General features: G+C 41.7%; 1 protein-coding gene across 5 annotated transcripts in view; it reads right to left on the bottom strand.

The window, feature by feature from the left end:
- Positions 1-26244, bottom strand: part of LOC115195967 (low-density lipoprotein receptor-related protein 1B-like) — a 196818-nt gene that overhangs the window by 69533 nt on the left and 101041 nt on the right. For all 5 annotated transcript variants that reach the window (XM_029756356.1, XM_029756360.1, XM_029756358.1 and 2 more), the window contains exons 26-43: positions 25952-26196; positions 23761-23892; positions 23088-23315; positions 22650-22824; positions 22384-22478; positions 22017-22166; positions 18318-18458; positions 17339-17464; positions 17000-17131; positions 16680-16814; positions 14416-14545; positions 8796-8922; positions 7832-7992; positions 7292-7419; positions 6596-6700; positions 6098-6367; positions 1362-1551; positions 141-345 (exon numbers count right to left, since the gene is read on the bottom strand). In XM_029756356.1, coding sequence (XP_029612216.1) covers positions 141-345; positions 1362-1551; positions 6098-6367; positions 6596-6700; positions 7292-7419; positions 7832-7992; positions 8796-8922; positions 14416-14545; positions 16680-16814; positions 17000-17131; positions 17339-17464; positions 18318-18458; positions 22017-22166; positions 22384-22478; positions 22650-22824; positions 23088-23315; positions 23761-23892; positions 25952-26196 — 2875 coding nt within the window. The remainder of the gene's footprint in view (positions 1-140; positions 346-1361; positions 1552-6097; positions 6368-6595; positions 6701-7291; positions 7420-7831; positions 7993-8795; positions 8923-14415; positions 14546-16679; positions 16815-16999; positions 17132-17338; positions 17465-18317; positions 18459-22016; positions 22167-22383; positions 22479-22649; positions 22825-23087; positions 23316-23760; positions 23893-25951; positions 26197-26244) is intronic.

The following is a 26244-nucleotide window of genomic DNA, read 5'->3' as shown; positions in this document are numbered from 1 at the left end:
TTCCTATTGGGACAGCTGAAGAACCCTTTTAGGTTCAAGATGGCACCTTTTTTTCTAAGAGTGTACAATATGTGATTTAATCATTCTATTCAGAATAACATATATATATATATATATACACACACTGTATTTCTCCTTACATATCTGTGTGAGCCATCATATTCACATCGTTCAATCTTTCCCAGACTGCCATCGGAGAAGAAGAGTTTCTCAGCGGTGTGGTCGATGGTGAGTCCATTAGGTGTGAGGATGTCTGTGGTGATGACACTCTGGATATTGTTTCCTGACAGGGTGGATCTCATAATGCTGGGATGCAGTTCATTCCAGTTAGTCCAGAACATCAGGCTGCATCAGCAGTGAAAACAAAAACACTATTGAGACTTTCACAGAAGCAAACGAATGGGATGCACCTCCATTCAATATTGTAACGTCGGCTTCCAACTCACACCCTCACACATGTAGATCCCCTGAACGCAGCTCACTCTCCAGATCCCAATCACCTGAATTCTAATCACCTGTTCACACACCTGTATGTCATTACCACACACTATTTGGTTCAGTTCTTTGCACCCCATCACTGTGAGGTATTGTTTGTTTTGTGACACACGTCTTTCAGAGCGCTGGGTTTCCCCGTGATTTACTCCTCCCGTGTATGATAGTTTTTGCCTGCCTCACTAACAATCCCTTTTGCCTATTCCCTGCCTGTACTTTAGCCTATCGGATTTCCTGTTATCTACCTATTGCCTGACTACGTTACTAGCCTTCTCCCTGCCTGTACTGTTGCCCTTTTGGACCCTCTGTGTATGACCTTCTGCCTGCCCCTGGACCCAGCTACCTGCCTCCTCCTGTGGTCCTTTGCAATAAACATCTGCTTGCCCTGCAATTGAAACCAGCTCTGTCTCCCCTCGTGTTCATTACAAATATATTGTATTGTAAACATCCATCAACATCTACACTGAATGATTATTTCCATTTTCCAGGGAAACGCAAATCTACTTATTCTCTCTCTATTTTCTAAAGATATGAACATGTTTCTATCCTCACATTCTAAAGCAAAATCATTCAGTGACATTTTTAAGACTGCCTCATGTTCTTGTGAAGGAAAATAGGGGATAAAACGGAGGCAAAGAAAACATAAAAGAACCATCCACTGTAAGACATTAGGACCAGTAACGAATTATGATAGACCACTTCTGACACTCCCCCAGAGCAGTTTTAAACCTCATTCCCCTGATAGCAGAAGTTTTCAATAGATTTGCTAACTGAGTACATAACACAACCCATATACCCAAGTGAGCATCTACTGTTGGCCACTAAGGGCCTGTGTAAGACATTAGGAGCAGTGAAGGTTTAACACCTACTTCTGACACTCCTCCAGAGCCAGGTTATGTGGGTGGTCTTCCTCTGCCAGCGTGACCACAGCCTCTCTTGTGAAGGCCCCGGGGAGGCTCTGGTCCAGGCTGTGCCTGCTGACGGTGGCTGTGGTGGAGCTGGTCCAATAAAGCGAATCCCAGGCTCCATGGTACGCTAGGCCCTCTACTGACCCCACATCTACACAGCAACAATAACACTGATATAATTAAGCAATACGGCACGGTGGGGTGTGATATATTGCCAATATATCATGGCTTAGAGCTGTTCTTAGGCACGATGCAACACGGAGTAAGCCGTGGTTAGCCGTGATATATTGGCCATATACCAAAATCCCCCGAGGTGCCTTATTGCTATTATACACTGATTACCAACATAATTAAACAGTTCAAAGTTATTTTATGTCATACCCGTGGTGTACGGTCTGATATACCACAGCGTTCAGCCAATCAGCATTCAGGGCTCAAACCACCCAGTTTATAACACTGAATATAACATTGACAAACACTGAATAACCCTAATCTGACCTTCCGTTGAGTAGAAGAGCTCAACAAACACACGTGGTACTGTCAAACACAGCGTGCGGATTTGTCTTTTCTTTCATGGTAAAGAAAAAAGAAAAAGAAAATATATATATAGTTGAAGTCGGAAGTTTACATACACTTAGGTTGGAGTCATTAAAACTCATTTTTCAACCACTCCACAAATTTATTGTCAACTAACTATAGTTTTGGCAAGTTAGTTAGGACATCTACTTTGTGCATGACACAAGTAATTTTAACCAACAATTGTTTACGGACAGATTATTTCACTTATAATTCACTGTATCACAATTCCAGTGGGTCAGAGCAATTTAAAAACGGCTGAAGGTACCACATTCATCTGTACAAACAATAGTACGCAAGTATAAACACCTTGGGACCAAGCAGCCGTCATACTGCTCAGGAAGGAGTCGAGTTCTGTGTCCTAGTGATGAACGTACTGTAGTGTGAATAGTGCAAATCAATCCCATAACAACAGCAAAGGACCTTGTGAAGATGCTGGAGGAAACAGGTACAAAAGTATCTATATCCACAGTAAAACGAGTCCTATATCGACATAACCTGAAAGGCCGCTCAGCAAGGAAGAAGCCACCGCTCCAAAACCGCCATAAAAAAGCCAGACTACAGTTTGCAACTGCACATGGGAACAAAGATTGTACTTTTTGGAGAAATGTCCTCTGGTCTGATGAAACAAAAATAGAACTGTTTGGCAATAATGACCATCGTTATGTTTGGAGGAAAAAGGGGGAGGCTTGCAAGCCGAAGAACACCATCCCAACCGTGAGGCCGGGGGTAGCAGCATGATGTTGTGGGGGTGCTTTGCTGCAGGAGGGACTGGTGCACTTCACAAAATAGATGGCATCATGAGGAAGGACAATTATGTGGATATATTGAAGCAACATCTCAAGACATCAGTCAGGAAGTTAAAGCTCGGTTGCAAATGGGTCTTCCAAATGGACAAAGACCTCAAGCATACTTCCAAAATTGTGGCAAAATGGCTTAAGGACAACAAAGTCAAGGTATTGGAGTGGCCATCGGAAAGCCCTGACCTCAATCCCATAGAAAATGTGTGGGCAGAACTGAAAAAGCGTGTGAGATCAAGGAGGCCTACAAACCTGACTCAGTTACACCAGCTCTGCCAGGAGGAATGGGCCAAAATTCACCCAACTTATTGTGAGAAGCTTGTGGAAGGCTACCTGAAACGTTTGACCCAAGTTAAACCATTTAAAGGCAGTGCTACAACATACTATTTGAGTGTATGTAAACTTCTGACCCACTGGGAATGTGATGAAAGAAATAAAAGCTGAAATAAATAATTCTCTCTACTATTATTCTGACATTTCACATTCTGAAAATAAAGTGGTGATCCTAACTGACCTAAGACAGGGAATTTTTACGAGGATTAAATGTCAGTAATTGTGAAACTGAGTTTAAATGTATTTGGCTAAGGTGTATGTAAACTTCTGACTTCAACTGTATGTTTTCATGGAAAACAAGGACATTTTTAAGTGACCCCAAACTTTTGAATGGTAGTGTGTATATATTGAGATATCTTGCACACCTTGTAAATGTTGTCTTATGTGGTGGTGTCATGAAGGTTTCCACATAACGCATTTAGGCGTGAAAGAATCCAGTGGTCTGCTGTACTGGGTAGCGATCAACACTCTGAATACTTTGATTTCAAACTGGTTGGGTCTGAATGTGGATAACCTTAATCGGGATACACCTAGATATCCCTGTGAATATATCCCATTATTTCATATTTTGCTGTCCCGAACTGTAGAGTTTCTTCCTAAAAGATAAATCAATGCCAAACTCATTTGAATGGAACCTAATGAGCCTAGGCAGGTGTAAAAATGTCCCACTGTGCTAAGAGATTAACAATAGAAGACTGTGGTGCCGTGTCACAGCTGCTCACTGTTTCACATTCAGACGGAACAATAGCACAAACTAGGACATAAAAATCCACATTCACGACCAGTAAAAAAAGGAAAAGTAATACAAAGAATTGAGGATACAGCCAGTATACAAACAGGCAACACCACTATGAAATCTTTAAACAAACAGAAAAATCCTATTCTCTTCATCTGCCCAAATGTATTCAGAATAAATTCTGCAAATAGCGTAAAATCACACACTTTTTTGCACATGGGATAGGTCTATATGGATGACAAAAATATTATTTTAGGAGAACGCTACCTGCCCGAATGCCAACTGTAAAGTTTGGTGGAGGAGGAAAAATGGTCCGGGGCTGTTTTTCATGATTCGGGCTATGCCCCTTAGTTCTAGTGAAGGGAAATCGTAATGCTACAGCATGCAATTACATTTTAAATGATTCTGTGCTTCCAACTTTGTGGCAACAGTTTGGGGAAGAGCCCTGACCTCAACTTCGAAAACCTTTGGGATGAATTGGAACGCCGACTGCGAGCCAGCACTAATCGCCCAACATCAGTGCCGACCTTTCTAATGCTCTTGTGGCTAAATGTAAGCAAGTCCCGGCATCAATGTTCCAACATCTAGTGGAAAGCCTTCCCAGAAGAGTTGAGGCTGTTATAGCAAAAAGGGGGGACCAACTCCATATTAATGCTCATGATTTTGGAATAAGATGTTCGACGAGCAGGTGTCTACATACTTTTGGTCATGTAGTGTATTTAATCACAGTATTTATCGGTCTGGGCTCAAAAATGTTATAGAATAATAAGACCATTTTCCTGTGGTTTTAGTTGCTGTCTATTAATATGCTATTTTCCTCTTTTTTTATGTTTGTACATCAGAAAGAAACAAAAATTAAATACATATATTTTGATGATTGTTAGAAAGAATTTGAATTAGAAGGCCGAAAAAAGTGAGAGGAAATTCCAGTAGTAGTCAGCTGTCCCTGACAGTGTGAATAGACCAGGTAATATGTTATGGTGGAACTGATTTAACGTGTCTGTAGTGTTTGACGTTTTTGCAGAGTGATTTACAGTGGGGACAGAAGGGGTCATCACATCACTTCCTGTTTGCCATCCATCACCTATTACAGTTGGCTGCAAACGAAGATGGATTAGCCCCCCCTGTATGAGAGAGGAAATGCCAATATCAACTATCAACCCCACTCCTCACCTGCTCACAGCAAGTCTCAGGCCAACCCTTTTATACACCTACACCAAATTCTGGTCCTCTCTAGCACAGTTGGTAGAGCACGGCCCTTGCAACACCAGGATAGTGGGTTAAATTCCAGGGACTACCCGTACGTGAAATGTATGAATGTAAGTCTTTGGATAAAAGTGTCTGCTAAATGGCTTGTACAATATTAATACACCTACAGCTTCTCTATATAGCATTCCTTTCATCATATACAACTCCCATAGAACTAGATAACATTTAATGTATCACTTCTAAAGTTATTGCAACTGACATCTCATCTTGCTGTACAATGCAGTCTTTGATAGTTTTGCCACTTCTTTCTGCAACAAAATGAAAGCAATAGAAATGGCAAAAGATCTGAGTTTCTGTCAGATGTACAAACGAGGCTTGAGTCGGTCTCTAAATGTTGACATCAGTGGTACATGAAAGGCATTCAGATTATGTGGGATCCCTCTGGTTTCACACTCCAAGTAACAGTTTGAGCTCTTGTCAATGGAGAGTTGAAGACCTTTGAAATTGGGGGAAAGAAATGTTCACTACTTGAAACAGCAGCTTTACTTGCTCATCAGTCTTCTCTCTCATCTTCCTAAAGGCAAGGAGGAAGCTATGGGGCAGAAATAAAATAATGAACGCATTCAATGTGAAAGGAGGTGAGAAAAGAATGCAAGTACATTCTACAGGGATTTCCACTTCCCCGTTACTCTTTGCTACAGATGTAGGATCATAATCACTCTTTTGTTGCTCAGAATTTTCCTGCACAGCAGTGTATTTGAGGTTTAAAAAGGCTTCTACAGTTTGTCATTTCCACTTTGAAATGTCAGACTTGATTTGCCCTAACAAAAAATGGATATCAACCCCTACAAAAATGTCCATTAATTATAATCCACATAATTATTCACATTTCCTGTTGTTACGGGATTATTTTCCTCCTGTTCTAAACTGGCTCATATTAAGATCCTACATCTGTAGATTAACCAAATGTTTTCAGCTTTTCAAACTGTTAGTAATTCATTTAGTAATGGATAAATGAGCAGACAAACAATTACCACACTTACTCTCAACGATCACTCTCCGTCCAGTCCAGTCGTCATTGACAACCTGTATATTCCCAAAGTGAACGTCACTATAGAAAATCCGGTTGGTGCCTCCAGAGTTCTGTTGTCGGTGATGAAAGGCCAGCGCTATCACATTCTTGAAGTAGGCAGGGTTCTCATAGGGCCTGATGGGAGAGTTGAGGTCGCTGTCATCTGATAGGTGGATGCTCCTCAGGATCGACCTCTCAGAGTAGAGAAGGTAGCCATCGTACTGGTGACAGCTGAGACCGTCTAATCAAATGACAATGATTATGTAATTGAACCCTTGAAACTGTGATTCATTGAAATAATAAACATTTGATGTGAAAAAATACAAAAATAAGATCAAAATTTAAAGTGCATTTAAAATCGCTACACACTTAACAGTAAAACAAATATAAATTAAAGAATAAAAAGCAAGCAAGAGGCTATAAAAGAGATGAATAAATGAACATAAAAACACAAAAAATCACTGATTACCTTTAGCTAGGTAGCCGTGAGCACAGGAACACGTCCTCCTCCCACTGCCCTGGTGGAAACACAGCTGATGGCAGCCTCCGTTGTTCTGGCCACACGGGTTGGTTCCTGTAGGGAAGTCAACAGCAGGGTCAAAGGTCAACACAAGGTCATAAGGAATAAGATTCCATTATGAAGTTGCAGTGATATTGCAGTATCAATGTTAGTCAATATTCAGATATTAGGTTTCTGTATTACAAGAGGTTGCAACACCTTCACATTAAAGGGGCAATCAGCAGTTGCTGCATCCATTTTTTGGAATTATTATTTAATTATTTGTACCTTGATTCTTGAAAAATATAACTTAAAAATAAATACCTCATGAGCTTAGTTTAACAGAACCCCAAATATAAGCTTTTTTTACTCAAATGTTTGTAAACAAAATAAATGTAAACAAAACATGGTTAAACTCTAATTTTGATATCTTGGATAACCTTGCATACGTAGCTCTGTTTATGAATTTGAAAGTGATTACATTTTTCCGGCCCCATTCCCCCGCTTTTTACTGAAACAGTGGTGGGATGGACGTTGTTATTGTTTCAACCGCTGATTGGCCATTTCATCTCAGGTCGATTCTAGAACACTTAACAACCGCAGGCACTGACAGCCTGGTAAGAACATTAAATAATACAGATGTGATAACGAAGTTGAAACCTCAACCTTTCTCCCGTCCTCGGTTAAAGACTTTGACATTGTTCAGGTTGACCCCCAGGCCGCTCCTCAGAGTCATGGCTCCCTCCATTGCATAACTCTTGACACCTCGGCGAATGGAGCCATTGTCGTGAGCCCTATACACACACACACACACACACACACAACAGGAAGAGGAGGGAGTTTGACACCAGGTAACAGGAAGTTTGACACGGGGATAATCAATGGCCCTTGACTAATTAAAACAGAAGAACTCATTAAAATACACTAGACAGAAGCTAAAATATGCTAGACAGCTGGTCTGACAGAAGGTGACGGGACCTAGCTACCCTTGTGGATGACATTGAAGTAGGTACGCACAATTTAAATAGAGAGAAAGTGTCTTTTCAAATTTTTCAGACTTTTTATCTGTCAATTAGATTGGTATTTCAAGTGACCTTGTGGTGCAGGTGGTTAACTCAACAAGGGTAGAGCAGCTGGCGAAGGCTTCTTTGGAGCCTGTTTGGAGAGACTGTACTATACTGTAACATTTACAGAATAATAAATTACCTGTCAGCCCAGTATATGTAAGGCCCATAGACGGCCATTGAAAACAGATCCGCTGCATTGCTGGCTGAGGATGACAGTACTATCTCCCGGTCCTCTCCGCTCTCAAGGCTGATCCGCTCTATCTTGTCGGCGCGGGCGTCGCACCAATATAATTTATTTTCCTAGAATACAATGTTGAGAAAATAAACTTCAGGTATATGATGGTGGGAGAGTATCATTATAAAAAGATAACACAAAGCAGAGTGTAATGCCACTTCAGCCAGGAGGATCAGAGGGAGGCTAAAGTGCTGTGTGTGCACTCTGGGGGCCAAAAACACCTGGTCCTCCTGTTTGACTCAGTGGGTAAGAGTGTGGAGCCAGCAACATGGACGTCATGGATTCGATTCCCGCTCGGCTCACAAATACTACAATGCCTGCACCCACTGATTGTCAATAACTTTGACGGCAATCTTTTTTCGATTTTTTTAGTTGTTCAACAAAATCTCTTTCTCTGAGCAATTGTATTACTTTGAAATAATATAATAATATTTTTTTTTGCATATAATATACCTCGGCATTTGTATTATTTATTTTCTACAGTCTTTCTTGCTCATCTTTAACAAGGGTGCCAATAACTTTGGAGATGACCGTATATAAGTTGTTTGGGATAAAAGCATCGGCATTAATTAATCTATTATATAAACTGGGTGGTTCGAGCCCTGAATGCTGATTGGCTGACAGGTATATCAGACCGTATACCACAGGTATGACAAAAACAATACTGTTTACTGTTCTATTTACGCTGGTAGGCAGTTTATAATAGTAATAAGGCACCTCGGGGGCTTGTGATATATGGCCAATATACAGTACCACGACTAAGGGCTGTATCCAGGTACTCTGCATTGTGTCGTGCGTAAGAACAGCCCTTGGCCATGGTTTATTGGCCATATACAACACCTCCTCAGGCCTTATTGCTTAAATATACCTCATAGTCTATGGAGATCCCATTGGGCCATGCTATTCCAGAGTTGACCAGAATTACTTGGTCTGATCCGTCCAGCCGGGCCCGACAGATGCAGGGGCTTTGGCCCCATTCTGTCCAGAACAGAAACCTGGCCAAGAGGACAACAGAAGGGTAAGAAGAGTCCACAGCCACCACCACCCCCAAACAATGTTCATACATTACAGTCACCTCATACATCAACAGGAAATGCTTTGGGTTGATCTAATGAGTATTGTTCATAATCGGTAGACCTTTTTTTTAGATATCTAGTTGAGATAAAGATCTCTTTTTCAAGATAGAACTGAACCAAGTCAGCAGCATCAACACAGCAGTATTAGACAAACAGGCACATGACAAAAATTACATAAATACAATAAGCAGCACGTCAGTAGCAAACATGTATACAGCACAAGCCAGAAAAACAGAGTGCAATACGACAAGCATCAGAGCTTGCAATAAATCACAGGTCCATAACAGTATCAATGCATAATTCAAGGAGGCTGAACTCCATGCTGGTATGGATGGACGGTGGAGTAGACATTTTCAACTCCCTTTCAGAATACTAATATTGAGGCAAGCAGCTGATCAACGTTCCAATGGTTATGACTTACTAACTGTGAACGCACCAATTATAAATAATTAAAAATAACATGACAGTATGCTCTGGTTCAAATCCCCTCACACAAAATCTAATATCCATAGGGGGCCAGTTGTTGACATATTTCTATATTGGCTTTAATTTAAACAATCAGCGTGATTGCCACATAAAGTTCTCTCTCTCTACATGAGACCTCAGGGTAATGCATGCATACAATGTTATGAATAATAGGGGTTAGAAGGAGACAACATTAATTAGTCCGGCGCAGGTGAGGCACAAGCTGTGACAGTAGACACACACAGTGCCAGTAGACTCATCTCTATTCTCCTCAGCTGCTTATCCTGGTTCATTAGCATCTCTCATCAGGGGAGGAATCAATAGGAAAGTGCCCTGCAGTCTAAGCTGATGTGGGAAAATGGACCCGTCCTTTCTTTTCCTGCTATTAATGATTGAGAAGCTGAACATGTGAGACAGTGTAATCAGTTATGAATGCAGAGAGTGGGGAAATACTGTATTTATACTTTATAGTTTGCTTTGGATGAAGGGTGGAGAGTTTAGATTTTATTGGCTAGTAATTGCTTGATGTCGTATGTACATTTTGTTGTGTTACAGCCTGAATTTAAAATGGATTAAAATTATATTTTGTGTCAGTGATCTACACAACCATACCCCATAATGTCAAAGTAGAATATATTGTTGTTGACATTATTGAAAAATGTAAAGCTGAAATATCTTGAGTCAATAAGAATTCAACCCCTTTGTTATGGCAAGCCTAAATAAGTCCACGAGGGAAAAAGTTGCTTAACAAATCACATAATAAGTTGCATGAAGTGATTCTGTGTTCAATAATAGTGGTTAACATGATTTTTTAATGACTACCCCATCTCTGTACATCACACGTACAATTAGCTGTAAGGTCCCTCAATTGAGCAGTGAATTTCAAGCACAAGTTTCAACCACAAAGACCAGGGAGGAATGATGCCTCGCAAAGAAGGGAATTTGTTGAATTCATTTTTATTTAACCTTTATTTAACTAGGAAAGTCAGTTAAGGATACATTTTTATTTACAGTGGCGGCCTACCGGGGAACAGTGGGTTAACTGCCTTGTTCAGGGTCAGAACGACAGATGTTTACCTTGTCAACTTGGGGATTCGATACAGCAACCTTTTGGTTACTGGCCAACGCTCTAACCAATAGCCTACCTGCTGCCCCGAGATGTGTAAAAATAAAAGAGGATACGCTGAAGTGAGTTATTAATTAGGCTTTGGATGGTGTATCAATTGTCACGCTCGTGTGTATAGACGGACCAAGGCACAGCGTGAGTAGCGTTCCACATCTTTATTATAAAGTGAAGCAAAATACAAAACAAACAATAAATGAATAAACGAACCGTGACTGCAGAGATGCTACGTGCACTAACTCAAAACAATATCCCATAACCCACAGGTGGAATAAATGCTGGCATAGGGCGTACCGGGCTGTGGAGGCGCACTGGAGGTCTGGAGCATAGAGCTGGCACAATGTGTCCTGGACAGATAACAACCTTCGCATGGCAAGTGCGGGGGGCTGGCACAGGATGCACTGGGCTGTGGAGGCGCACTGGAGATACAGCGCAGAGCCGGTGCAGGATGTACTGGACCGAGGAGGTGCACTAGAGACCAGGCGCTCTGAGCCGGTACCAACCGTTTTGGACAGATGCCCACTTTCGCACGGCAAGTGAGGGGAGCTGGCACAGAACGCACTGGGCTGTGGATGCGCACTGGAGACACCGTGCGCATCATCGCAAAACATGGTGCCTGACCGGTCACACGCTCCCCACGGTGAGTACGGGGAGTTGGCTCTGGTTCAAACCCAGGCTCCGCCAACCACCCCGTGTGCCCATTTTTTTGTTGGGGGGGGGGGCTGCCTCTCGGGCTTCCCTCGTGGTCGCGAACCCTGGTGTCGACATTGTTCCTCCCTCGCTGCCTCCGTCTGCTCCCATGGAAGGCGATCTTTTCCGGCCCGGATCTCCTCTCACGTCCAGGATCCCTTACCATCCAAGATCTCCTCCCAAGTCCAGGACTCCTTCATCTGGTGAACACGCTGCTTGGTCCTTTGTTGTTGGGATATTCTGTCACGTTCGTGTGTATAGACGGACCAAGGCGCAGCGTGAGTAGCGTTCCACATCTTTATTATAAAGTAAAACTTAGCAAAATACAAAACAAACAATAAATGAATAAACGAACCGTGACAACAGAGATGCTACGTGCACTAACTCAAAACAATATCCTATAACCCACAGGTGGAAAAAATGCTACTTAAGTATGATCCCCAATTAGAGACAACGATAGCCACCCAAACTGACATCATGTCAGTGATTCTCGCATTAACACAGGTGTGAGTGTTGATGAGGACAAGGCTGGAGATCACTCTGTCATGCTGATTGAGTTCGAATAACAGACTGGAAGCTCCAAAAGGAGAGTGGTGCTTGGAATCATTGTTCTTCCTCTGTCAACCATGGTTACCTGCAAGGAAACACGTGCCGTCATCATTGCTTTGCACAAAAACGGCTTCACAGGCAAGGATATTGCTGCCAGTAAGATCACACCTAAATCAACCATTTATCGGATCATCAAGAACTTCAAGGAGAGCGGTTCAATTGTTGTGAAGAAGGCTTCAGGTCGCCCAAGAAAGTCCATCAAGCGCCAGGACCGTCTCCTAAAGTTGATTCAGCTGTGGGATCAGGGCACCACCAGTACAGAGCTTGCTCAGGAATGGCAGCAGGCAGGTGTGAGTGCATCTGCACGCACAGTGAGGCGAAGATTTTTGGAGGATGGCCTGGTGTCAAGAAGGGCAGCAAAGAAGTCACTTCTCTCCAGGAAAAACATCAGGGACAGACTGATATTCTGCAAAAGGTACAGGGATTGGACTGCTGAGGACTGGGGTAAAGTCAGTTTCTCTGATGAATCCCCTTTCCGATTATTTGGGGCATCCGGAAAAAAGCTTGTCCGGAGAAGACAAGGTGAGCGCTACCATCAGTCCTGTGTTATGCCAACAGTAAAGCATCCTGAGACCATTCATGTGTGGGGTTGCTTCTCAGCCAAGGGAGTGGGCTCACTCACAATTTTGCCTAAGAACACAGCCATGAATAAAGAATGGTACCAACACATCCTCAGAAAGCGACTTCTCCCAACCATCCAGGAACAGTTTGGTGACGAACAACGCCTTTTCCAGCATGATGGAGCACCATGCCATAAGGCAAAAGTGATAACTAAGTGGCTCAGGGAACAAAACATCGATAGGAAACTCACCAGACCTTAATCCCTTTGAGAACTTGTGGTCAATCCTCAAGAGGCGGGTGGACAAACAAAAACCCACAAATTCTGACAAACTCCAAGCATTGATTATGCAAGAATGGGCTGCCATCAGTCAGGATGTGGCCCAGAAGTTAATTGACAGCATGTCAGGGAGGATTGCAGAGGTCTTGAAAAAGATGGGTCAACAGTGCAAATATTGACTCTTTGCATCAACTTCATGTAATTGTCAATTAAAGCCTTTGACACTTATGAAATGCTTGTAATTATACTTCAGTATTCCATAGTAACATTTGAGAAAAATATCTAAAGACACTGAAGCAGCAAACCTTGTAGAAAATAATATTTGTGTCATTCTCCAAACTTTTGGCCACGACTGTATATTAGTGTTTTATTATTTATGATTTTTATAAACGTTCAAAAACATTTTTTTTCCACTTTTGTGTAGCTTGTTGACCAAAAATTACAATTAAATCAATTTAAAAATGTAGTTTAAGAATTCCCTATCCTGCAAAAGAAAACCATTGAAACGCCATGTCTTAATTAAAACCTGTGAATACTGGAGAAATCTCTAAATAAATCAATAATGGAGAATGGTAAGATAACAGCATAGTTAAAACCTCTGCATGGGATGTACGTTTCAGAAAAACAGGGGAGGTGAAGACATAATCAATTGGTGAGAAAGACTGATGATGGGGAGAAAATAAGATAATCTCAGCACAAGGATTTCTTAGGGGCCAGGCATCTAAAAAGGTCTTAATATAATTTGAAGGTGCCCAGAGTGCCAAGACATCAGCACTGGTGGTATTAATAGTAGGATCTAGAGTCAAGTTAAAATCTCCCCCAAGGATGGTCACTGAGACTGGGAAGTCTAACAATTTAAGCTTCAGGTCTTCAAAAAAGGATTTATCAAAAGCATTTGGTGCGTAAATGGAGGACAAACATAATGTAATGCCATTAATAGTAACAGAGGTATAACAATTCTGTCTATCATTGTCTCCCACAGAGACCCCCACCTTCATATTAAGATTCCTCTTAAATATAATCATAGCACCCTCGGTTTTGTTTGGGGCATAAGAGTAGGCTATTATCTTATAAAATGTGTTCTAAAATCTATTGATACCAGTGGCTTTCAAATGGCTCTGCTGTAGGAAGGCGAAGCCAATATGTTTACATTGTAAGTACTCTAAACATGTTAAGAGTTTAAGACTATCCATGAGTCAGCTTGAGATGTAAATATATCCAAGAGAAAACACTTTGCACAAAGTTGAGATATAAATACTTTAGACAGACACATAAAACCCCAAATTGATCGTGCAGTCTACAATTGTGAATGCGTATAAATTCTATAGCATTTAAAAATGTAATTAAAATAACCAACAACAAAAAACTTCATTGAAAAGGCCAGTATGCCAGAGGACAAAACAGTCTACCCCCGAGAGAGCTACGGCAGTCCCTTGGATGCTGACACAATGTGGAAAAAATCAAGGGGTGTAAATACTTTCTAAAGGAATTGTAATTATATAATTATACCATATAATCTTGCAAAGATCGTTTTATGACGTTCATTATTACTGGCTATCAAAATCAATTAAAACATTGGTTATTTGGTGATCATTTCTAGGGAATACATTATGTAGCTAGGATGTGTTCATTACATACCAAGCGGGTGGACTTTAAAGTGTTGACTGAAATGAAAGACTGTACACACCCTTTCACCGGGTGCACAGCAATGGCTTTGGGCTGGTCAAGTCCTTCAGCTATCACCACGGCTCGGTACAAGCCACTGAGTCGAGCAACCTCTATGATGTTGAAGCCATGGTCCGTCCAATAGATATTACCTAGTAAACAACACAAACATGACTTTGTACAGTGTTCAACCATTGCATTACAAGTCAGTCAATTCGTTACATTTTATGTACGTCTTACTTGAGAAGTATGTCCTATGGCTCTTGTCTCTCTGTATGTCCTACAGTTGCAGTCAAATATATTGGCACCCTGGACTTTACAATGGAGCAGAATGCTCTGTTGGCTTTTTTTGTTGTTGAACTGCTATTTTTACTGTGTATCCACCTGCAACTTACCACAGGTAAGATGTTACACTGTAAACGAGAATCACCTGCCTCCAACCAAATTAATTTGAATTCTGAATAATTTACAAAAAAATTCTTGGTCCTGTGCGGTTGTAAATCAAACAAATACGTGTGAACAATGTAAAAAATAAATAAATGTTAAGCTTATTTTAAAAGAAATAGTGAATCGTGCAAGGGTGCCAATAAACAGTGCCTTCGGAAAGTATTCAGATCCCATGACTTTTTCCACATTTTGTTACGTTACAGCTTTATTCTAAAATGGACAACAAAAAAAATCCAGAGTAATCTACAAACAATACCCTATAGTGACAAAGCGAAAACAGGTTTTTAGACATTTTTTGCTAATTCAAAAAAATATATAATAATAACTTATTTACGTAAGTATTCAGACCCTTTGCTATGAGACTCAAAATTGAGCTCAGGTGCATCCTGTTCCCATTGTTCATCCTTGAGATGCTTCAACAACTTGACTGGAGTCCAACTGTGGTAAATTAAATTGATTGGACATGATTTGGAAAGGCACACACCTGTCTATATAAGGTCCCACAGTTGACAGTGCATGTTGGAGCAAAAACCAAGCCATGAGGTCGAAGGAATTTTCCGTAGAACGCCGAGACAGGATTGTGTCGAAGCACAGATCTGTGGAAGGGTGGCAACAAATTTCTGAAGTATTGAAGGTCCCCAAGAACACAGTGGCCTCCATCATTCTTAAATGGAAGAAGTTTGGAACCCCCAAGACTCTTCCTAGAGCTGGCCACGCTGCCAAACTGAGCAATCGGGGGAGAAGGACCTTGGTCAGGGAGGTGACCAAGAACCCGATGGTTACTCTGACAGAGCTCTAGAGTTCCTCTGTGGAGATGAGAGAACCTTCCAGAAGGACAACCATCTCTGCAGCACTACACCACTCAGGTCTTTATGGTAGAGTGACCAGATGGAAGCCACTTCTCAGTTAAAGGCACATGACAGCCCACTTCGAGTTTGCCAACAGGCACCTAAAGACTCTTAGACCACGAGAAACAAGATTATCTGGTCTGATGAAACCATGATTGAACTCTTTGGCCTGAATGCCAAGCGTCACGTCTGGAGAAAACCTGGCACCATCCCTACGGTGAAGCATGGTGGTGGCAGCATCATGTGGGGATGTTTTTCAGCGGCAGGGACTGGGAGACTCATCAGGATCGAGGCAAAGATGAACAGAGCAAAGTACAGAGAGATCCTTGATGAAAACCTGCTCCATAGCACTCATGGCCTTAGACTGGGGCAAAGGTTCACCTTACAACAGGACAACAACCCTAAGCACACAGCCAAGACAACACAGGAATGGCTTCAGGACAAGTCTCTGAATGTCCTTGAGTGGCCCAGCCAGAGCTCGAACTTGAACCTGATCGAACGTCTCCGGAGAGACATGAAAATAGCTGTGCTCTAATGCTCCCCCTCCAACCTGACAGAGCTTGAGAAGATATGCAGAGAATAATGGTAGAAACTCCACAAATACAGGTGTGCCAAGCCTGTAGCGTCATACCGAAGACTCCAAGCTGTAATCGCTGCCAAAGGTGGTTCAACAAAGTACCTAGTAAAGGGTCTAAATACTTATGTAGATGTGATATTTCAGATGTTTATTTTTAATAAATTAGCAAAAATGTCTAAAACCTGTTTTGGCTTTGTCATTATGGGGTATTGTGTGTAGATTGATGTGGAAAAAAAACAATTTAATCAATTTTAGAATAAGGCTGTAAATTAACAAAAATGTGGAAAAAGTCAAGGGGTCTGAATACTTTCTGAAGGCACTGTTTTTGACCACAACTGTCCTTGTATGTCCTACTTTGCACTTGACATTGTATTCCCTTAAGTAAAGGTTAACTTTGAGAGCTCGGCTACTTACCTCCAATCCAGTCCACTGCAATCCCCTCCACACGGCCGATACCACTAGTGACAATGTCCTCTCTCCACGTCTGATCTCGCTTGACTCTGGATATTCTGTTCAAGCCCATGTCTGTCCAATATAACGTGTCATTTCCTATTAGGGAAATCAATTAATTGAAAAGGATTAATGTTCTTCCCTTCATTTGTTTTTTTAATTCTAAATAAGAATATATAATTAAAAATAACAATAAAATGTTTTAAACAAGAATGATTAATTTGCAATCTGAAGCAGGAAGAATAGTCCAAATAATCACAAAAAAACAATGCCAATACACTCACCAGCATGGAAGTCAATACCCACAGCCATCATTGAGCCGGTCACCGGCATCAAGACTTCACTGTTATCACTCGGATCCAGGGATATCCCCCTGATGCCCTCATGAACTGAGTACATCAGGAAAGACCCTATGCCTTCAAGTTCAAACACAAAGCCAAACCAATCAACTATATGGCATCTACTGTACATGTAAAATGTAATCCAAACCTTCATATCATAGACAACGCCATATTTCAATGCCACTATAGGATCTGCAGTACATGTCAAATCAGATTCACATCAGGGTTTTCATATGCTGTGTTCCCTGTTCAATGTACTCCTATGAGAAGCCGGTATAGTACCTTCACATGACATGCGATCAGAGTGGAGGTTGTAGCCCATGGCACAGGAACAGCTCCGTGTGCTCTCTGATGTTGGGAAGCAGAGCTGAGAGCAGCCACCATTGTTGTCCTGACAGAGATTCCTCCCTGCACAGCAATGGAACATGGTTAGGTTACATTGTACGTTACACTGTAAACAAACAGTATACATTAGACATTACACTGTACATTTAACACGTAAGCATGGTCATTGCTTGTGTATTCATTCAGGAAGCAACACAGTAATGACACAGTAGGACAACATGCTTATTATTTAAACTGAGCATTACGGTGGGAAAAAGCAGAGTTAGACAGAGTACATCTGCATTGCACTATATTCCAATTATTTTCATGAGATTACAGTACTTCCAAGGCAGCATTAGCACTTTCAGTGTGTGAGAGTGAGTGAGTGAGTGAGTGAGAGAGAAAGGGAGGGAGGATGAGCGTGAGAGAGATAGAAAGAGAGAGAGCGAGGGAGGGAGGAGAAGGAGAGAGAGAGAAGACTAATGAGACATGACCATACTCCCATGTGGTCTGTGTCAAAAAGAGAAATGAAGTAGCTAATCGGTTAGAGGAAGCTTGAGGAGGAAGTTGAAAGATTTACATTTAAGACACCTTAATTGCCATTTTTAATACTGACGGCGATCGAGAGCAATCCTTCTATTGGACCTGTCAATAAAATGGATGATACTGCCAATGACTCACAAAACTGCTACACGGAATCCTTATTTCAATAAAGCTGTGTCTCAGTGAAGAACCATTATTTTTGGCCAGTTGGATTAAAAAAGGACAATTTCTTCTGAAACATACATAAACCAATAAAAAGCAATGTTGGTGCATTCTCAATAGAGGATCAAAACACATAGCAATTTCTAGTCAAAAGGCTACAACAAAGCTTTAAAAGGAGGTAGGACATCATCGGAGTAAAAGCATTGAGTAGCAGTCATACTTATTACATTACCTGTCTGACTGTCTTCGTCATACATCTTCATATGAACAATCCCTGTGGTCTTGTTGCGTAAAACCACCATGTCCAGCCCACCTCTCTTACTGACGGTCCCCAACTGGGCCAAGTTGTCATCAGCCCACCACAACTTGGCACCTGAAGACAGAAAATCAATGATTGTTCTTGACTAAATTGACAAGTATATTGATAAATCAGAGCTATTCAAAAGACCACGAATACTGTACAGTAGCAATAGTGGTTATTTACCGTATCTGCGAGTAACCCTTGAATAAAAAGATAACGGCCCATTTGCTCATGAATAGTAGGCTATAAAGCATGTTCACAGAGCACTAAAAATATCACTGGACCCAAATAACACATTGCATGATTGCTTTCCTAGGAACTGTAACAAACAATTGTAACTCAATCGAATACATTATAGGACCTGTCTAATACTGTATTATCCGTAAGGTATGTATGGCTCTCACTGTACAGTATTCCCTTGCTGATAAATACAGTAGGCCGGAGCTCACTCCTGGGATGCTTGAAAAATAAGGTACAAGGAGGGAGCTGTGTGAAAGGAGGACTTTCAGGTTTCGTCCTCTGAGAATCGGGTGATACGAGACGGAGAGACAGGATTTTAAGTTCATTCCCCTACGCATAAATCTTAGGGGCACAGGTCCAGGGAGGAAACAGAGGAACTGGGCCATGTGACATATTTTTTTCTTATAATATGAGCCCATGTACTGTACTTGCACCCTTGACTGAAGAAAAAAAAAATGGGTATGAGCCCAGTTCCACCAAACAGGTAACGCTGAGGTACAGTCAGCCCAGCACAAAGGACAGCGGCTCAGCAGTCAGAAAACCTCTGAAGCAAGACCGATCCTGTGCCTGTAGACAGGGAACTAAACTTTCTCTTCTTTTACTAACCTGTCTGCATACTTGAATGGGGTTCAGTACAGTGGGTTTAAGACATACCATTCTTGGCTTTTGGCCTGCTGGACGACAGCTATCAACAAAGGACATAATCTCCTCGAATGACGGGAGGATTGGAGAGCATACAAAAAGACGGCGCGTTAAAACCACAGAGAAAAAAACGTGTCTTTCTATGGTTAAAACACAGATAGGATTTATATAAACAGTCCCTCTGCAGCTGAATTACATCAGAATCAAACAGTATTCCCAACAGAATTCCGGCAGACCATACTGTAGATAGGTAGATAGGACTTTAATATCCCAGAGGCTATTACAATATCCCAAGCAGATAAGAGAGGTACTATAAACTAAGGAATCATAGCAAAACCAGAGCGAGAAGCCCATCAGTAATGATGTATCTCCCCTGTCTCCCCTAATCCTACTCCCTGTAGGGTTACTCATGGGGAATAACCACTAAAAGTAGGTTAATGCAGATCTGATATTAAACAAATTAACACAACCATCTAATCAATATGAAAAATAATTATTCCATCCTGTTAATAGTATCACGATCAACTTTCTTGTAGAGCGCGGAGAGAAACTCCCTCTCAATGATCTGTACTATTAAAACATAGATGTACAGTATTAATGCAATCACCATTATAGCTACAGTGGGGGAAAAAAGTATTTGATCCCCTGCTGATTTTGTACATTTGCCCACTGACAAAGAAAGGATCAGTCTATAATTTTAATGGTAGGTTTATTTGAACAGTGAGAGACAGAATAACAACAAAAAAATCCAGAAAAACGCATGTAAAAAATGTTATAAATTGATTTGCATTTTAATGAGGGAAATAAGTATTTGACACCCTCTCAATCAGAAAGATTTCTGGCTCCCTCCCAGGTGTCTTTTATACAGGTAATGAGCTGAGATTAGGAGCACACTCTTAAAGGGAGTGCTCCTAACCGCAGCTTGTTACCTGTAAAAAAGACACCTGTCCACAGAAGCAATCAATCAATCAGATTCCAAACTCTCAACAATGGCCAAGACCAAAGAGCTCTCCAAGGATGTCAGGGACAAGATTGTAGACCTACACAAGGCTGGAATGGGCTACAAGACCGTCGCCAAGCAGCTTGGTGAGAAGGTGACAACAGTTGGTGCGATTATTCGCAAATGGAAGAAACACAAAAGAACTGTCAATATCCCTCAGCCTGGGGCTCCATGCAAGATCTCACCTCGTGGAGTTGCAATGATCATGAGAACGGTGAGGAATCAGCCCAGAACTACACGGGAGGATCTTGTCAATGATCTCAACGCAGCTGGGACCATAGTCACCAAGAAAACAATTGCTAACACACTACGCCGTGAAGGACTGAAATCCTGCAGCACCCGCAAGGACCCCCTGCTCAAGAATACATATACATGCCTGTCTGAAGTTTGCCAATGAACATCTGAATGACTCAGAGGACAACTGGTGAAAGTGTTGTGGTCAGATGAGACCAAAATGGAGCTCTTTGGCATCAACTCAACTCGCCGTGTTTGGAGGAGGAGGAATGCTGCCTATGACCCCAAGAATACCATCTCCACCGTCAAACATGGAGGTGGAAACATTATGCTTTGGGGGTGTTTTTCTGCTAAGGGGACAGGACAACTTCACCACATCAAAGGGACAATGGACGGGGCCATGTACCGTCAAATCTTGGGTGAGAACCTCCTTCCCTCAGCCAGGGCATTGAAAATGGGTCGTGGATGGATATTCCAGCATGACAATGACCCAAAACACATGGCCAAGGCAACAAAGGAGTGGCTCAAGAAGAAGCACATTAAAGTCCTGGAGTGGCCTAGCCAGTCTCGAGGCCTTAATCCCTTAGAAAATCTGTGGAGGGAGCTGAAGGTTCGAGTTGCCAAATGTCAGCCTTGAAACCTTAATGACTTGGAGAAGATCTGCAAAGAGGAATGGGACAAAATCCCTCCTGAGATGTATGCAAACCTGGTGGCCAACTACAAGAAACGTCTGACCTCTGTGATCGCCAACAAGGGTTTTGCCACCAAGTACTAAGTCATGTTTTGCAGAGGGGTCAAATACTTATTTCCCTCATTAAAATGCAAATAATTTTATAACATTTTTGACATGCGTTTTTCTGGATTTTTTTGTTGTTATTCTGTCTCTCACTGTTCAAATAAACCTACTATTAAAATTATAGACTGATCATTTCTTTGTAAGTGGGCAAACGTACAAAATCAGCAGGGGATCAAATACTTTTTCCCCCCACTGTATAAGTAAACCTGGAACAGACAGTCAGTGAGCAGGACGGATCGAAAGCCCAGGTTGTCCATCACTGAGTCAGAAAGCCTGGTTACTGTTTTCTGTTCCTGTAACGTGAGGCAGCTCTGTCGCCCATCACTGTAGAGGCTAAACAAGTCCCACTGAAGCCAGAGAAACTTCCCTAATGTATTCTGTCTGGATGAAGCATTTTATCAGATGGGATGCAATTTCAAACATGAATTGGAATAGTTTCAGGGACAGACATAAACAGAAATGGGGAAAGAACAAATAATATAATGCAAGAAGACAGCAAAGGTTCATCACTGTCAAAACCCCTTTTACTCATGTACTCCAGATCAAAAACAACTCCAAATCAATGGACTAGTATTTAAAACAAAATACAATTTGGGCAGCAAATGCTTTTATGAGCTGGAAGAGCACAACATATTTATATTAGGGACTTTCTAAGACAAAGAATATGCACAAATAGTCTCAGGGTAGTAGGCCCATGCTCTAAACTCTCGCCACTCACCCATAACAGCTAGAGCCGTGGCTTTAACCAGCTCTTTCTTCATGGTCTCCAGCACTTCCAGACCACTACCGTCCAGACTACACCTGTTGATGGTGGCGTTGCCTGCACTGAGCCAATACAGCTTGTCTGATGTGTAGTCTATCGACAGGCCTAGAAGAGACATCATTGATTAGAGTTATGATTTACATATTATGGGGTTGCTGTTCTACCAATCATCTCACTCAGTATTGCAATATTGTTTGTTACCAGATAGTAGTACTACTGTTGTCATGCAACATAAAATTGCAGAAGATAACTGGTACTGGCCACTAAATGTGGATGTTTTGAATGTAGAACAAATACTCAGAATTGTACATGTGACATTTACCAACTGGCTCTCTCTGGTTCTGGTGAATGATCTTGCTATTGCTTCCATCCATGTTGGCCACGTTGATTGTGTTGCCATCTGTCCAATACATTTTCCTGGGAGGTAAAAACTCAATAGGAAAACAATATTTTCCATACAGAACACCAACACAAACGTGCACCATTTATCATATCATGTAACTAGCATTCACTTGCCTATATCTTGTTATACCTAATCAATATCAGCTATTGAACTGTATAAAAGTACACCCAAAAATCGAATCTTACCCTTTAGACGGATGTACAGTGAGACACTTAGGCTTCTCAATCCCATGAACCACAGAGGTTTTCAGGGACCCGTCTAGCCTCGCCACGTTTATCTGTGTCTCGTCGCTTTCTGAACTAATCCAATACAGGTTCCTGGAGAGCCAGTCCAGGGCCAGCCCTCTTACATTAACAATACCTGCAACAACAAAAAAAATCATATGCAGAAGACAACATCAATATGGTCAGGTTAATCTCTTCAATGAAATAATGTACTGAGTTTATCGCTTGAACAACCTGACAGGTGAAAATTAGAATGGGTGGCTATGAAAAGGACATCAAATGGATGCGAAACAGTGTAACCGTCTGATAATACATTTACAACAAACATTTCGTTTCGTTGCATAAGTGTCGGGAAAACCGATACATTTCAAAAACACAGAGGTGAACATCTTCCTCTACCTCCCGATATTATTGTCTCTATTGCGGTTCCGTTGATGGAGGACCGTTTGATGGTTTGTGTTTTGACGTCAGTCCAGTAGATTCGTTCCTCTGATGCATCGTAGTCCACTGCCGTGACATCATCTATATCTGGGACCGTCAGGGCTGTGATGAGATTCAGGTAAGGGTTGTCAATGTCCACGCCACGGATCTCTGTTCGCCTCACATACAGAAGGAATCTCTTCAGTGCTGTTGAAGGACAAGAGAAAACTGGACATTGACATTGCTTTGTATAGCCTGCTTTCAAAGATCAGAATCAGGCGGCTGTTACTGGTGGCCTCGCTATTCAACACTCAAACCACCTGAGGATGTCTCTTTCAGGGTTACGGGTTTGAAATCGCATGTTCTTTCAATGTCATTGTAGTGTGAACATAATCAGAGTCTGTGTCAGATGCCTTTTTCACCTTCTCAAAACAGTAGAAACCTGCCGTGTTTTGAAATGACTCACTTTTGATGGACATGCACTATAATGGATGAATGTGGAGGATTGTATGTATGAATGAATGAATGAATGAATGAATGAATGAATGAATGAATGAATGAATGGCTGGATAGATGGAGCGATGGATCGACGGAGAGACTGATGTAAGGACAGACCAACTGACAAGCGGCTGAAGGGGTGAGGTTCACTCACCGAAGCAGGAAAAGTTGTCTGCAGATATCTTCATGAGGCGAGGGCAGGCACAGGACGCGGTGCGGTTGTAGTTGATAAGGCACAGATGGGAGCAGGGTCCACGACCGCCATTCGCCTCGCAGGGATTTGAGGCTGTTGCCGAGAGAGGGAGAGAGGGGAAGTTGTCAATAATCAATTAGTCTGGTTTATTTTAAAACTCCTGCTGTGTTCGTTTCACGTTAATTCATTCTGTGTTCCCGGACCACAATGACCGCCCCATTATAGCTGATTATAAATCCATAATAACACATATATTATCACCTAATGTTGTGTTTGGTTCTTGTGAACATTACACGTTTTGAACTTGTAGTTGCCATTTATGGCCTATAGGCCTCATTGACCTAAGCTCATACAACTCGCTTTTGAGTAAAGAAAACATAATGAATGGATTATTTTGACTGTAACAAATACTCAGATGAAACATATTGTGCTATTTATCACAGACTACTTTCTCCTCTAATGCATCTTCACTGTCCGTTTCCTGGCCTCTCTCCTCCTCACCAGTGTCATGATAAAAGATATGATCAAGAGCCTCACATACAGTATATCGTTTGGTCATTGTGCTGCCACAAAATGAATTGTGAGCAAGGCCTCAAAAAAAGCTTTATATACTAGAGCTGCGAGAAAAGTTCTATATATTATTGAAACAATGTTGCGATTGTTTGTGAGAATGCCAACAGGTGTGGTTCCCGTGGGGGAAAGATTCTATTGGGGAAAGGTTCCTGTGGGGGTTGCCATGGAAGCCAAGAAGGGGAGTGACGTGTGTGTGTGTGTGTGTGTGTGTGTGTGTTTGCTCAAACACACATGCATTTGGGGGTCTGGGAGAGGAAGTGTGTCCATCTGATGAATGGGCATGTGCCTGAACTCAATTTTATACACTAATTGTAGTCTCACCCATTCATTTCTAATGACCGGTCATTTTTGACCAGGAATACCGCATGTTTACAAAAGTTAAATAAAACACCCAAAATGTTATGAAAATCATCAAAATGTATTGTGTGTATTCAGATGCCCTGTGTGGACAAAGTCATGAAACCTAATGTCAATCAGATTAAATGAACTACATTTTCAGAGAAAAAACCCTGTAAATCGGTCCAAATTGACCGGAACAGAGCAGGAGGGTTAATACAAGATTCTGATACTCCTGGAAGGAAACATATTTGATTTGTGAAAGGCAGAGTCCTGTAAGTGAACCCTACTGCCAAAAGTCCAGACAGAGTAAATAAAGCCAGATTAACCAATTCATGGGTTGCATGTTTCGTCACAGTATTGTTTTGAACGTTCATTTTTGGGCTGATGCCCGACTGAGCATTCTACTCAATGCATTGTCAATGAGCGCTGATGAAGATTTCATCCAAAGTGCATTACAGTGGCTTGGAAAGACAATGACATTCAAAAGGAGACACATAATTAGTAGGAAACCTGTTGTTATCATTTTGAAGTAGCCAGGTTGACTTTAGATGCAGTATAATGTTAGCTAGCTAGCTAAGATTGAGGGGAGGCGAACAGATTTTAGCTAGCTAACATTAGCATTGCTAGCTATTTTTGACAAACTTTGCAAGCTAATGACAACATTGCCATCGGTCTAAAGTAAATTTGACGACATGATAACGCTGGCAAAGTTGTTTCCTACTAAATATTTGACTACTTTAGCAACGTCATCATATTTCCAGGCACTATAGTGTAATTTAGACTAAACAGTAGTCAGCCCCTGTCCAGAATGACTGGGCTTATCACCACTTTAGGGCAACACTATGGTGCCGCCGATAGAGGGTGGCTTAAGAACGTTCATAACAGTGGCATGACGCAACCAAGTGATGGAGGTACAACCTATGAATAGTGACAGTTGTTATGATGTTTTGTTTCCAGCATTAAGACAGACAATGTCATTTCTTTTGACAAGCTAGAGCAGATTTCTTATCTCTCAGACAACTTTGGATATAGAAAGCGAAAAGTATTTTGTGAGACACAGATGTAGCACATTAAAATGCAACCATACAATAAATTATTCGTTATGATCTAACTAAACAAAACTCTTCAACCTTTCCAGATGGACTGCGGGTCAAGACTGAGAAGGTTGTCTTTAATTCAAGACACGCCACTCTCTTTTCAACCTTGTGATCTTAATGTTTGAGACAGTGCGGTAGCCTACCTTGTGGTTGTCTGCTGGGGTGGTATATCTGAAGGTCAAATGGCTGGGCGCTGGTTTTCTGGATGACTGTCACATTGGCCCCTGTCCATTTGTTAGCCCTGGCCAGAGTGTTGGTCCTCCAGTCAGTCCAGTAGACACTACCCCCGTAGAGACAGACAGCGAAGGGATGTGACAGGTACTCATGTCCCTTCAGAATCTCTATCATACCAGTCCCATCGTACAGAGCAGAGAATATGGCATCAGACCTGTTGAGATGAAGTAGATGTTTGTCTATTAGAATCATTTGATTCCAC

The sequence above is a fragment of the Salmo trutta genome, chromosome 6, assembly GCF_901001165.1.
Source record: "Salmo trutta chromosome 6, fSalTru1.1, whole genome shotgun sequence".
Taxonomy (NCBI): Eukaryota; Metazoa; Chordata; class Actinopteri; order Salmoniformes; family Salmonidae; genus Salmo; species Salmo trutta.
The sequence above is the reverse complement of the archived record's forward strand: the minus strand, read 5'-3'. Positions and strand labels throughout refer to the sequence as shown.